The sequence below is a fragment of the Cryptomeria japonica genome, chromosome 2, assembly GCF_030272615.1.
Source record: "Cryptomeria japonica chromosome 2, Sugi_1.0, whole genome shotgun sequence".
Taxonomy (NCBI): Eukaryota; Viridiplantae; Streptophyta; class Pinopsida; order Cupressales; family Cupressaceae; genus Cryptomeria; species Cryptomeria japonica.
In genome coordinates, this window is record NC_081406.1 from 191,463,318 (window position 1) to 191,478,724 (window position 15,407).

At 36.7% G+C, this 15,407-nt stretch overlaps 1 protein-coding gene across 1 annotated transcript; it reads left to right on the forward strand.

Moving 5' to 3' along the window:
• The first annotated feature begins 1,186 nt into the window (after positions 1 to 1,186).
• On the forward strand, positions 1,187 to 3,133 carry LOC131049145 (FCS-Like Zinc finger 14). Its single transcript, XM_057983176.2, has 2 exons — positions 1,187 to 2,241; positions 2,565 to 3,133. The coding sequence occupies exons 1-2, from the start codon at positions 1,559 to 1,561 to the stop codon at positions 2,728 to 2,730; spliced, it is 849 nt and encodes a 282-aa protein (XP_057839159.2). The 5' UTR covers positions 1,187 to 1,558; the 3' UTR covers positions 2,731 to 3,133.
• The last annotated feature ends 12,274 nt before the right edge of the window (positions 3,134 to 15,407 follow it).

Genomic DNA, 15,407 nt, shown 5'->3' on the forward strand with positions numbered 1-15,407 from the left:
TTATACCTAAAACAGGGTTATTTCTTGAATTTGCTATGTATATTTTTCTAATCGACATATTAGATCACACTCATTGATCCATCATTAGAAAGAAGAAACATAGATCACATAAACATACACAACAAGTCCAAGAAGTAATCCTATTGTTCGACATAAACTGTGAAAAATTTATACCTAAAATCAAATCTTCAATATCTATCTTTTCATTATATAGATATTGACATTTATATCTTTTCATTATAGACATATTGACATTAGGAACCTCACTTTTACTTTCACTTTAAATATTAAAAACTCAATCAATTAAAAGAGAAAGGAAAAAAGAGTGAAAAATATGAAAAAAACAAAATAAAAAATTTCACTATGGTGTCCATGATTAACCATAATTTTCTTATTCTAAACCACTCCTTTATCTTTCCCGAAAGATCTCCACTTGTAGTTTGATTTTACAATACAGCACGGATTCCAGAAAATTCCTCCGCCTGACTATAAGTACGTTTAAAACTACTTCTCTGCGCGCCCATGGTTCACTTTCACTTCACTTGTGTAAGCTGTAGTTAAGTTAAGTTCCTTGGACTCATTGTTTAAATCACTAACTAAAATAATTAAACAAATAAACATGCTTAGGGCGCCCACGGTAAAACCCTGGTAACGTAACGGCTATCCATTATTCTTTTCGAAAGGTGGGCCCAACTGCCCCGCTGCGCACTGAGGACAAAAGAATATTACGGTCGGATTGTGACACGTGTAAGGAAGCGGGACCCACAAAATAAAGTATGCGGGCCCGCGAAAAGGACTCGTAGCTGTATACCTATAAATTATAATGTCCTTCCTTTTCACGACTTACTCCCCGCTAACCGGCAAAAATACAAAATTACCGGGTTAAATGCGGTCTGCAAGCCTGAGACATCGGTTTCCAAACCGACACGCGTCGGGATCGCTAGGCTCACGAAGGAGATAATTATTAGTTGATAACTAAAATCCAAACGACAGTTGTCGGGATGGTGGCCTGCAGCTGACAGTTTTGGCAGGGTTGAAGTCCTGACCGCGGTTAAGGGGGGTGGTCCAGTTCAATTATTACACAAAATGGGAGATGTGTGAGAGACGATTCTGCGGAAATAGCTTTGTACGGGGGGCACACGTCAGCTAAAATGATGATAACGAGAGGAGTAGAGAATAAATATAGTATTTGGGCAGAGTTTGTTGCAGGAAAGCTTATAATTAGAAGCCAGGACGTTGGAACCCAACAATACCCGATTGATTCAATCGCCCAATCAATCAATCCCCTCATTTTGATCTACACGACTTACAACACAGTAGAATCCTCTGGAGTTGGAAGGTTTAGGGCAGCTCCGAGGATCTGATAGGTGAAATACTGAGAATTTTCTGTTGTGACATTGGTTTTTTCTGGTGTGGATTTATTAGTGAGGGGTCTGGTCTTGGCTAGGGTTTCTGGCAAAATAATTGTTCAAAGATTTGGTTTTTGTAGGGTGAGGGGGAAAATGTTTGTTGGGGTTTGAAGGATTTTTTCGTTTTCCGGGGGGTTTTGGGCTGTAGGATGCTGGGGAAGCGTTCGAGGCCCATTCAGAGAAGGCAAAGTTTGTTTCGTCTGATGTCTTCGGAGAACGGGGAGGCTATTCATTATCAATCTGGTGCGAGCAAACCTAAAGCATTTTTTAAGAGTCCTCGGCTCCTTATCATCTTCAATTGTAAGAAAATAGCGTTTCCTGAGGTAGGTGATTTGTCTGGAGGTACCAGAAGTCCTACATCTCCGCTGGATTATAGTAATAATCAGCGTAAGTCTCCCCGAGGGTTTGATCAGGGTGTAGGTCTTGGCATTCTTGCTGCTCTTCATAGTACTGAATTGAAAAGTGCTGTTTTATCTCCGAAGAGTTCGGAGTCTAGGAGTCAGGGGAAACCCTGTTGTAAGGCGAGCCAGCCCATTCCAATCGGATCCCCGAGACCGCTTGCTGAGCGGTTGGAAGAGGAAGAGCCGGCGATGGAGTATTCTGAGAGCTATACGTGTATTACGTCCCACGGCCCTAAAACCACTATACGGCAGATTTTTGATGATCCTGCGGAGGCCGATGCAAGGAGCAGCAAATGTTGCCAATCGGCGGTTTTTGAGGCCTCCAGCTGCTGTTACTCAGACGTTCCAGATTTTCCTGATGAAGATTTTCTCAGCGTTTGTTGTCTCTGCAAGCGACAGCTGCGTCACGGAAAGGATATATACATGTACAGGTGTGTGTATATGTACACTTCAAACGATAAAATGTTAGTGCATCCTTTTTTAAATATAAGCCCCGAGGATAACAAGGCAAAATTTGTCAGAAAAGATTATGCTATGCACCTCCTTCATCGATCACATCATCTGCACATTTTTTCAAATTGTCATTTGAGCTTACGGAGGGTGTCAGCTCTATTTTCGCGATTAAATGGAGAAGATAATTTACTAGATATACGTGTTCTGTAACGGAAGTATACACAATGAATATATCTTAAAATGCTTATCCGATATACACAATGAATATATAACTTGTTTTTGTGCTCGCCATTTTTTGCAGAGGTGATAAGGCCTTCTGTAGCGTGGAGTGCAGATACCAGCAAATTGTGAGTGATGAGAAGGAGCGGTCCGTGTCCATGTCGATGAAACGCGATGCTTCGCCAAAGTCGTCGCGCTGCTATCCTGGGAGGGATATATACACTACGGGTACCGTAGCAGCTGCATAGATATATATACACTGAATATATGCTTGTAGAAAGTGAGAGGGTTGAGGTGGGCTTTTTTCCCTTAATTGTATTTAGCACGGGGCTGGTGCTTGAGAAATCAAAGCACACGGAGAGAGCGAGAGCGAGAGGCCGAGGTTCTGTAGAGAACCTTTCTGGAAACTTGTGGCCTCAGTTTTCAATTTGAGATCAAAATTCAAGAAGAGATTATAGACCCAGAGTACATAGAATATATATATGCATATAGAGTTTTAAAAGACTGAAGAAGAGTTGGTTCGACTTGGTTTTGTATTGGATCACAGTGACATTTTTTGTTCAAAGAAATTCCTTAAAACTGCAGGGTCCGTATACATTTCCGACGGTTATCTGCCGAGAAATTTTGATATAGATGTCAAAAGTTGGTGAATCCGGATTTTTTCGTCCCTTTGCTTCTATTGTGTGATGTGGGCTAAATTACATTTTTTTGCAAGATTTCTGTGTGCGCGATCTATATAGTGCATAAAAAGTTTTAAATTTTTATATATGTTAATAAGTAATTTGTTGTGCTGGTGAATAGTAATAGCAGGATACCACACGAGTTATAATCGATATCTGGTGTGCAGCTGCTTTTTAATGATCAACTGTTTTTAACATTAACTAAAATTATAGTTTATACGAAATGCTGGTATATTTGATGATGTTCTTGATTCGCCTAGCTTAATCCTGATCTGGCATATGAGGGTTAGAATTGAATTGGCCGTCTCATTTGGAATTCTTTTTCATTTACAAATAAGCTAATATATGTCAAGGAAATACGAGAGTCAATAAGAACAGTTACCATCACAGGGATGTCACTTAACATCCACAACCAAGATCAAACCAGAAACTCTATAACATAATACAACTGATTGCATTTTTCTTTTTAAAATCTCGGGGACACAAGCCCAGGTGGGATCCAGATTTTAAAGATTCTATAATAATGTTATAAGTGATTTGCATCGTTACTAGGGCCGGCTTTATCTAATAATGTTAAATGAGCTGCAAATCCCAAGCATAGTCGCATTACACTTGATGGGTTTGTTCAACATTCTCAGGGACAGAGGTCACGACAGTTTGCCAAATGAATTACGTTATCAAATTAAATGCTCACATGTCAAACAGTTTTCAAAATGAACTGAGCCCTGTTGAAGAACCGTAGTGCATATTTGATAGTTTCTTTCTTTTGGCAAAATAGACACCACCATGACAGATGTGCTTTGAACATCTCCATTTGGACTTTGTTACGATGCATTTCATTTTGCTCAAGCAAGTCTAATGCCAAACCGAGAGGAGATTTGGACTAAAGGTTTCTAGGAGGAATAAGCTTGGTCTCATAGCCTGTAGTATTAACGGCAGTGGTTGAAGGGGGAAGGAAGGTTTGACTTGAAAATTAGGAGGAACGCAACCGCAAATTGGCCACTTGGCAGGTGAGGTAGTGCTTGAAGCTCTTTTTTCTGGGGAAGGAGGGTTTGATCTGAAAATTTGGAGGGACAAGGTGCAGATTGGTCACATTGCAGGTGAAATTGCATTACTCATATTTCACTTTTTCAGTCTTAATGATTTTTAAATTTCCACATATTCCTCTTGTCAAGAAGAATTGAGTAGGGGAAGAGCACCAATAGATAACATAGTTCCAATAACCGCCACCTTATCTCGCCATGTTGCTATTGAAACATTTGTGCACCACTATTGGGACATTTGTCAACAATTACTAGCGATTTTGAATTGACAGTTACTGGAACATCTTTAGTTAGGTATCAGACGACACTTTGAAATGTGTACTTTTTGACCTTTGTGCGCATAACTGATTCCACGGCATGCATCGTTACTATCCAGTTCAATAGCTATAAGCAGTTAAGTCGCATACGAAGACAAGTAAAAAAAAAAAAATCAAAATCTGATGTACTGTTTAAGATCTGTGGGTGCTCGAAGTTAGTTATGACGACTACTGGTGCTCTTCCCCTAATAAATAAAATCAACACTAATGAACAGTGTTAATGTGGACTGAGCAATTTAGGAGAGGTGAACTATTGTAGAGTTCATAGGAGTAAACTGGTGTTGTAGACTGCAGTCCCAACAGTAGCGCTTGAAGCTGTTTGATCTATGGGAGGAGTGTCGTGTCAGAAGAAGTGAAATCAGGGTTAGGCGAGGTGAACTATTATAGAAGTTTATAGGAATGTAAACTGGTGTTGCAGCCTGCAGTCCAAAGGTAAATGTTTGAAGTTCTTCTTATGGGAGGAGTATTTAATTTGAAGAACAAGCGCTTGCCACAAAGTGTTCACATTCCACTTTCAGTCTATAGAGATCTTTGAACAGATGGGGTCACAAGATGTGAAATCTACTTTAATGAAGTAATATGCTAGTATATGGATTTAACAACTTTGTAAATAGTGAGCAATGAGTCATGATGTGAAATTGATTGACATGGTGTTATCATGGGTTGGGGTCACAAGATAAGATATCAGCTTTAGTGGAATAGTTTATTTATGGATTGAGCAATTTTGTAAAAATAGTGAGTGATTCATTCCATGCAAAATTGGTTGCTTGCATCATTTCATGCAAAGATGTGAATGATGTTAGTGAGGGATGAGCAATCAATTGTGCATTAAAAGAATTACTCACTATTTGCAAGTTTGCTTAATTTATAAAGGTGGGAAATCAACTTTAATGGGATGATGTTAGTGTGCATTGAGCAATTTTGTAAATAATGATTCATGATGTAAAAATTATTGACATGTCATTATGGGTAAGTGAATTCTAGAGGAGGTTTTGCTAGCTACTTTGCCCAATTCATTAAAGTAGATTGGTTGGACGAACACTCAATAGGTTGAAAATGAAAAAAAGTAAGAAATTTGGTGTGCCATTGTGCCTTAAATGAGTTGTTTTGAGTAGTTGAATCATCTATATAAGTCTAATGGTTCTTGCCAACACAAAATGGTGTCCCTGCATTAACATATGAAATATTGGAAAAATATCAGTTTGTTATAATGTTTTAGGGTGTGAGGTGAACAATTTTGGAAATGACATAATAATGTAAATTTGATTGTGCTATTTGATTAGGGTGAGAGGATGATTGGTGGAGGATGTTTCATTTTTTCAACCATGCCTCGTGATCATCCTAGGGTATATTGCTTGAACACCGTTTCTAAGAGACCTATGATGGAAAAAAGTGCCAAGTTTTAACAAGATACATGCAAGTTGTGGGACATACAAATAAATTGTTTGTTTGTATAACTTAAGGTAGTTTACTTCTAATGACAACATATCCGATGTGATTGAGAGTGCTTCCAATGTAGCCATGTAGTGATGTCTAGCATTAACATTATATATTACATTCTATAACCCATCATCAAGCTTTTCCTTAGTTTAATGATGGATTGTGGAGCATGATCTAAGAGGTTGATACAAAAAATCACTACATTGTCATTACCCAAGAGCACTCTTAATCACTATCATGGGATTTGAAAATACATAAACATATCAAATTTGACACAAGTTAGTTTTAACGTGTGAGGTGAGTAATTTTGCTAATGGTATTGTGACAATAAACAATTGTAGAGGAGGCATTGATTCATTTGTCACACCTTTTTATCTTTTAGGGCTACATTTGGCCAAAAGTTGTCTCTGAAGACTAGGCCACTAGGTGTTGTACACCTTGCATGTCCTAGGTCTTGAGATTTTGTTATTGTTACTCTTTGTCATGTATTGTTGGTGTTATAATGGTCGCAAGTAATTGAATATGGGGTTTGATAAGTAGACTATGACTACCATATTTGATCAACTATTTATAACCATTTATAAGAGGCATGCAAGATATTGTGTCCACATGGAGTTTTGGAACTTTACACTTGATTCCATTGGTCATAGGGTTTGATTAGTTGGCTAATTAATGAGAAGTTACTTGTTGGCAAGAGACATTGTTCCAGTGAAAATTGATGCATGGGGGATGCTTAGGAGTTGTCATTAATGGCAACTTAGTTTAGAAATCATATCCAGTATGCGTAGATTTGATTTACCGAATTTTTTTTTTATCATTAGGCATAAGTTTGGAAGGTGGAATACAATATCCGACAGAGTATTGAGTACAGTGTGTAGATCTTGATTTTGGTTGCATAACTTTGGTTGCGGTAATAGAGGCAGATGATTCGAAGTTTGAGGCAATTTATTTTGCAATCATAGCATCCGGTGTTGATTCATGAGCGAGATTGAAGGTCCAGTATCCGATAATTTAGGAAGAACATAGCTATTTTGGTGTAACGTGTGATTCAAAATCTTTGGGATGATTTCGGCGATTGGTTTTGAGTTCGATGAGATTGGGCCAACATGTGGGAAGCCTATTATTAATTTGTTTGGGTCTGCATATGAAATTGTGAACGAATTGAGCTGACTTATGGTTACATGTTTCATGTTGCGTGTTATGCGGTTTTTGGAAGCCGACATGGGAATTGGTTTGTTTTGGCGGTGTGGATATATAAGACCGACTTGTATGATCATTTTGGAGTAGTAGATGCGGTAGATGTGCACATGTTGATGTGTAATGAGCAAATGAGCATTAGTAGGCAGATTTGGTGCTTTGGTATATGACTGTGCAACAAAACAGAGGAAGACAGTCAAATTGTGCTTAACCGGAACTGCTATTTGGCATTAGTAGATGTTATTTTTATGTTCTTCATTATTGTAATCACTTGTAATCTCTGTAAGGCAATGAGCCTTCCTCTAGGTTGTAGCCCTCTTTTGTATTTAATTACTTGTAATTTCTTTAAGGCAGTGAGCCTTCCTCCGAGTTGTATCCCTCTTTTGTATTTGAGCATTGTGCCTGAATGCAAGTGCATTCCCCTTTTGGTAATATTATCATACTCCTGATCAAAGTATAATAATATTGTGGGTTCAAATCCCACCATGGTTTTTTCCCTTTCCGGGTTTTCACATAAAAATTCTGGTGTTATGGTTTTGTGGGTGATTGGTTTATGTTTATGCACTTTACTTTCATTCTTATGCATTTGGTGGTATAAGAATCGGTTTAATATATTTGTGAATTGCAGAACATTGATTCACCCTCCCCCCTCTCAGTGTTCATTGATTCCAACAATTGGTATTAGTGCCCAATTCCTCGGAAGGAGCCTAACAAGAGGAAGATTCGAAAGATTGAATCAATGGACTCCGATTTGCAAAAGCAACTTATTGTGGCACTTGAAGATCTTGATGCGGCTATGAAAGAAAAAAATAGCTTGAGGAGAAGTTTGGATGCAGCTGAAAATTTCATTGAATTTCTGAAAGAACAAGTGAACACATCCAGAGAAAAGAGAAAGGAGTTGATGGATAAACTCAAGGAGAAAGAAGAACAAAGCATTGACAAGCAAGCCCTACAAGACAATATAGATGAATGCGAGAAGTTTGCTTGAGAAAATGCAATCTTGAAGAATGAGATGCAATCCATTATGATGAATTTGACAAAGGAGATTGAAGACAAGAAGAAGAATGAGGAAAATCTGACTCTGTCATTGAAGGATAGATTTGATGAATGTTGTAGATTGAACTATGAGAATGATCAGTTGAGACTTGAATTGGTGCAATCCAAGAATGATGGGAAAGAACTTGAAAGACAGATCATAATTCTGAGACATGAGCTTTCCACTGCTAATGAGTACAAAGAAAAATTCAAAGCTAGCTCAGCCAGGCTAGATAAGATGCTAGAAAGTCAGAGAAGTGGAAAAGACATGCGAGGACTTGGATATGAGAAAGGAGAATCCTTTGGTTCTGGACAAATAAATCATCAGAAGAACAAGAGAGCTCCAACAAGACAACCTAATACTTATAAATTCAATGGTAAATGTTTTATTTGCAATAAATTCAGTCATATGGCAATTCAATGCACAAATAGGATCATGAATAATGGTCCTACCTTTACCAGTCAATGTTTCAAATTCAACAACTTTAGTCATAAGTTAAGCATGTGTAGAGCAGTAATGAATAATTTCCAAAATAAAAGATGCTATGTCTGTGGAATGTTTGGACATATTTCTAACCAATGCAAGATGAGACCAAATAAGATGAACTTCAGGCCTATGCAAGGAAATGTTGTTTGCTATGCATGCAACAAATCCAGTCACATTGCAAAATATTGTAGAAGCAAGAATGCTCTGGTAGACAAGAACAAATCAGATGAAAAGGGAAAAGTGAAGGTTGAAGAGGTTAGAGAGCAACATAAGAAGATGTGGGTTAAGAAGGAAGATTCAAATGCACAGAATGGCTCCACACCCGATTTTGGTGTTGGAACCTCATTTGGTAACTAAGGCATTTGACCTTAGGGGGAAATTTTTCACGCAGATCTTTAAAAACCCCTTTCAGAGATCTGTAATAGGCTGAGGATGGTTGCAGATGATTGAGATTAGTTGAGCAGTTGATATCCAGAAGATTTCATGCCTATCTGAGAATCTGGTGATGGATTCTCGGGAAGCAGGGTATTCGGAAAGCCTTTAGGGTTATGCATTTATTACAACTTAAAGTTAGGTTTTCAAAGGACAAAAATTGATTCTATCATTTATTCTTCACATTGCAAACGAAGCGAAAGAGCAGAGGAGTGAGGCAAAATAGATTAAGCAGTGAAGACAAAGCTTGAAGCGATCCCACAATGATTCCTAGCATCCAGTTGAAATTGAAATGGTATTTATTCGTGTTTGAGCTATTTTTCATACCCTATTTTCGAAATGCATCATCATCTGGTATAGAAACTCTATTGGTAGTAGAGATCACTGATAGGGTAAGGCAAGATTCAAGAAACATCTGTTCAAATCGGTTAAAGATGATCCAAATGAAGCATTTTCCTCTGTGTCATATAGAGTGTTGCATAATTAGGATATTAGGGCATACAATCACTGTAATATCGAAGAGCTTGGGAATGCAGACATGTTATCATTATACACCAAGCATATGATGGATGCGATGGGGAACTTGAAGCCTAAATTCAAATCATTGCAAGACAAGGGTTTTATCCAGTTTGTTCATTTTCCAATTTTCGATGAACTCGAACATGGGTCAAGTATGTCTTGAGCCAAATCCATGATGAGTTTATATGGCTAGATAGGCCTCATAAGATCACGAATAAAGCCATTTAGGTGGTAACCTGTTTAAATGCAACCGGTGAGATAGACCTCATAAGATCACGAACATGGGTCAGGTATGTGGTAACCTGTTTTCAATGAAGTCGAACATGGGTCAGGTATGTCTTGAGCCAAATCCATGATGAGTTTATATGGCTAGATAGACCTCATAAGATCACAAAGCAAGCCATTCAGGTGGTAACCTGTTTAAATGCAACCGGTGAGATCCTCGGTCTGAGACATGTCAAGAATACAATAGTGACAGAAGTAACCGGATCCCAGCATGACAACCAACTTGGAAGAGGAAAGAATAAAAGAATATGCATTAGTCAATTTGTCTTCTATAATTTCTAAGGCTGAAGTTGATAGATTGCTAAATATTGTAAAAGACGGATTCAGAAGTAAAAAGAGAGTAAATAAGACCATGCTAAGTAAAATAGATGAAGTTGCCAAAGAGATCGAAGCAATTTTGAAACAATTTTTTGAAAGAGCACAAATATGATGTAAATCTGGCAAACAATGACACCTAACCGGAAGAGCAATCACGTGATACATCCATTCTGGAAGTGCAAACAACGGTTCCTGATGTGCAGAAAGATCAGCCAATTGAGCAAGTCATTTCGACATAGCAGACAAATGAACAAACCACAATTGCAGATGATATTGATACTGATAAGGTTGGAATCTCCGATGAAGCTAAACAAAATCCTCTGGTTATAGAAGTTGACTCGGAAAAGGTAGCTAAGGAGATTGGAGAAGTTGATGATGGAAAGGGAGAGGTTGATGCTGAGAAGGATGAAGATGTTGTGAAAGATGCAGATGCAGAGGTGGTTGAAAAGGAGAAAGGAGAAGAGAAGGATGATCAGGCTCCGATAACAGTGGCAAGAGACATTGTAGTAGATAAGAGAAAGCAAATTGTCACTAACTTGGATGATTTTTCTCAAGGGCCTATTGATCTCAGTTCTCTTTCCCCGGTTCAAGCACTGAATATTGCAACTCTTGCACAAGCTAAGGCAAGTGAGGACTTACTCAAGTATCACTCCAAAGATAAAGAGTTGATCTCCATGGCGATGGATGTGTTAGAGAAAATTTTGCCATCATTCGAACCAGACGCAACTGATACTCCCTTTGGTAAGTTTAGATCCATGCTTAAAGCACTAGACTGTCATTTTGTGTCTTTGGAGAAAGCGATAGATGCTAAAATTTTGACTCAGTTTAATGCTATGAGATTGAGGATAATTTTGAAGATGATTGAAGGAGATAGGGTGAATTTTACAACTTCTATGAAGAACATACAAGATGCATTAGATGAAGATAGTCAAATATATAAGTCATGTCTAATTTTGCTTAAGTTTACTATTGACATTGACAAGAAAATAAAAGAATGTGAAGGGAAGTTAGCTAGCATATCTCAATCCTATGCACCTCAATCGGTCCCTGCTAGCAATTATGAAGCTCAAGTTATGGGTTTACTTGATAAGATTAAGAGCTTCAATCAAGAGAAGGACAAAATTTTGGGTAGAGTGGGAGAAGTAAGAAGCCTTATCACTCCCCAGTTAGACACATTGATCAGTAGTAAGCAAGATGCAATGACTGCTCTGAACAAGAGTGTTCCGACAGATCGAAGAGGAGTAGAGATGCACGCCTATCTTCTCAGTGGTCATCAATATTTTGGAGAATTTGAAGAACTGTTGGGATGATCACTTATTGTCCCTAAAAACAATTTCAGCAGACATTTTCAAATTTTTGTAAGTAACTGTGTTTATCCCTGTACATAAATTTTGGCGGATTCCTATCTTTGGAATTGTTGTCAAAGGGGGAGAGAGTGAGGTGAAAAATGGTGCATATTCTCAGGGGGAGCTTATTGATTTGTTGAGGTATTGTCATTTTGAAATTTTGAAGTTTTGCAGACAATTTTGACAATGTCATTTTTCACAATGTTGTCATCAATGCCAAAGGGGGAGATTGTTGGCAAGAGACACTGTTCTGGTGAAGATTGATGCATTCCACCAAATAATACTCTATCCATCAACAAATTAGTCCCTCATGCATCAATGGTAATACTCTACCAAATATGACAAATAGAGTATTATCATAATGATAATACTCTAAGGTAATACTCTATGACATAAAGACTGATTAGTTGATCTCCCAAATTTGTCATATTTTCCTTTCATATGGTTATAGATCTTGGACAAATTGATGTGTTTGTGGGAGTATCTATGCAATTGGTTTTTGTCTTAGTGAGAGCTTTGTAGTGTTATTTTGTGTTTTATGAATAAACATGACAAGGACATCCCGAATTGAGGTGTTAAGAAATTTAATATAACCAACTTTTAGCTTTTGAAGTTAAAGAGAGATTTTCTCATTTATGAAGATTTGTGGGTAGCTGTTTATAATTCAAAAAACTTCCAACATTAAATATGAAGATTGGGTTGCAGTTGACAAAAATGTAGGGACCTTGGTTCAACACTTATTTACAAATGTGTCACTTCTAAATGTATTGAGAGAAACCATTGCCAATAGTCTCTAGAAGGGAACTTGTTAACAATATTTTTTATGGAAGAAATTGTATACCAAGTGAGGATGGGTGATATACTTTATGATAGAGCACCTAAACATGTTTCACATTATGGTCGATGAGTTAGCATTTGTGGATGGGAAAATATGTGAGGAATACCATTGTATAATTGCTCATGTGTTCTTGTTGGATATGTGGGACAACTTGGTCATGGTGATCAATATTATCATCTCAAAGCTAAAGCTTGATGACATGGTGAGTGCATTACTTTCAAAGGAGATGAGGTTTAAAACTTTATAATCTATTAAAAAGATGTTTTGACCATTGGAGACCAGGGCAATATCAAGAAGAATGACAAGTTGTTTAAATCTAAGGGAGTGTTTAAGTCTCTCGTTATATTAAATGATAAAGGTCAGAAATGTTTCAAGACCAACCAAATTAAGAAGGATTACAAGGAGAAAGTGGTCAAGGAGGAGTTAAATGATGATTTATAATTGAGAGCCTCTAATGATGACATCAAATATGTGCTCATTACAAGTCTTACTACACATGTGCATAGTTGAATGCATAGATGCTTGACTTTGGTGCATATTTTCATGAATCTCCACCAAGTGGTTTGTTGAGTCCAAGAGATTCAATTATGGAATGTTCTACTTGGGAGATGATTCTTCTCTCGATATTGTTGGGTGTGATAGTCGTGCTTGCTTTCATAGATTGGAAGAACAATTTTCTCCAGTGTTTTACACATCCTAGGTATGATTAATAAATTGATGTCAATGAGAAAGATGAATGAATTGGGTATTGCCTTAAGCAAATATAAATAAACCTAATTGGTGGATCCATGGTTTTGTCTAGGGGAGTTGATTCTAGAATCTTTTTTCATCTAGATATGATCACCATTGAATGGAACCATTTTTAGGTTCCTATTCTTGAGCGTTGGAAGCTTCTTGCTTCTTAGGCCATGTTGTGGTATAAGTATATAGGCCAAATTGGTGAAAAGGGCCTTGGAGCCTTGAAATTTGAAAACTTGGTGGAGGGGATAGCTTATTATTCCCTAAATTTTGATTCTTGTGAACATTATATACATGAAAAATGGAGTCATATTAAGTTTTATTCAAGATTTTTTATATTTGTAGGTACTTTAGATTTAATTTATAGTGATATTCTTTATTATATGGATGTATCATCACCAGGAAAATTACTATATTATGTTTCTCTTATTGTTGACTTCTCTCATAAAACATGGTTGTAGTTCAAAAATTCAAATATCCTATTGAGAATGTTTTGAAATTAATCAACTAATTCATATCAATTTGGATAGTTGGACCATTGAGGTCATATCCTAAGTTGTATTTGTTGTCAAGGTGTAGAAGTGATATAGAAGATGCCAATTTCTATTGAAGTTTACACTTGTAAAGTATTATCTTTGTTGTAAAAGTCAACAATTGTGATGAAGTTGACAATTTTTGTAGATGCCATCCATTGTTGATGAAGTCATCGTGTAGTTGTTGTGGAAGTAATGAAGATTTTGATGAATGAGTATCTTGTTGAAGTTGTGGGTCATGGCTGACAATGTGGTCATGATATTATTGAAGTTAGATGTGCAAACATGTGAAAATTTGGCACAACATGTGATTTGGCCTTTTGGCGATTGTTTAATTAGACAAGAATAACCAGTTAGATTAGTCATGTGGTTGTGGCAAGTGGAAAAGTGTTGTATGTGCATTTGTAATTGTATAGTTACACTCATGGAAGATATGTGCATGGCGATCGTTAAATGGTTGCAAGTAGTTTCCTCTATTAGTGTCATGAGGCTAGAAGGTGAACTTTTGGGTGACTAGATAGGAGAATAATGATATGCTACTTGAGTCTTCCAAGTAGAAAAAAAGTATAAGGCAAAGAAATGAGTGATAAATGGACCATGGACAATTTGTCACTGGAAGGCAATATCCATTTTGTGAGATTGTTGAGTTTTTTTAGTATCTAGAGAGAAGTAGAAGGGAAGATGCGATAACCCTCAAATCGACTATTTATTTATTTATTTATGAGAGGCAAAAGTTGTTCTTAAGGCACATGCCATACTACATAGATCACAATCATTTCTATTTAAACTCTAGAGATAAATACATGCAACCTCAAAAAGTAGATATAACCAAATAGTACTTCCTTGGATGCCCTATGTATATCTCTGAATTTTGTTTGAACTAACCTTGTTTTGCGAAACTCAACATGGTATTGAGCTTCATGTCTAGTTGACTAACTCATTGCATTAATGGTTACTCATTTATAAAGTGTTTTTTAATCAAATGTAACTCAAAAAAGCATCAAGTGTTACTTCAACAATGCATAAACAAGTGTCTTGCAGATAATCATAGCCTTGCATTGCATTGTGTTGCTTGATTGATTACTTCAAACATGCATCAATCAAGAAGCATTTGATGACATCATGATTCCTTTAATAAATCACGTCTTACTTGATAAGTATGAAGCACTAGTAGTAATAATGCATGTCACATGCCTTCTCGATACTCACATATTCATTTTATTTCATCAAGTTCTACTTGATCAATATTAAATTCTTATGGATATCAATGTTATCTTGACTACCAATCTTGATTTTTTCACATTGTATCAAGTGTTGATTAATATTCAAATATTGATACAGTGAAACATGTCATGCCTATTTTACATTAATAAGTTTGTATTCATTGCATCAAGTGTCACTTGATCAATGTTGAAATCTTGTTGTAGCAATGCATGTCTTAACCTCTTATCAACCTTGATTTTCATTTCATTTTTTCAAGTGTTACTTGAAAAAGATCTAAACCAAATTTTAATGAGGCTTACACTATCTTCTCCCACTCTTTCATATTTTATTTACCATATCTAACTAATCATTTTCAAGGTTTTAAAGTTATTTAGGTAGATGATATTTCACCATTTAAGATCTATAATTTGAAGTACTCTTTAACAATTTCTTTATTATTATTACAGCATGTAAGTCTAAATTTAGGGTCACTTTTAATTATACACAATACACT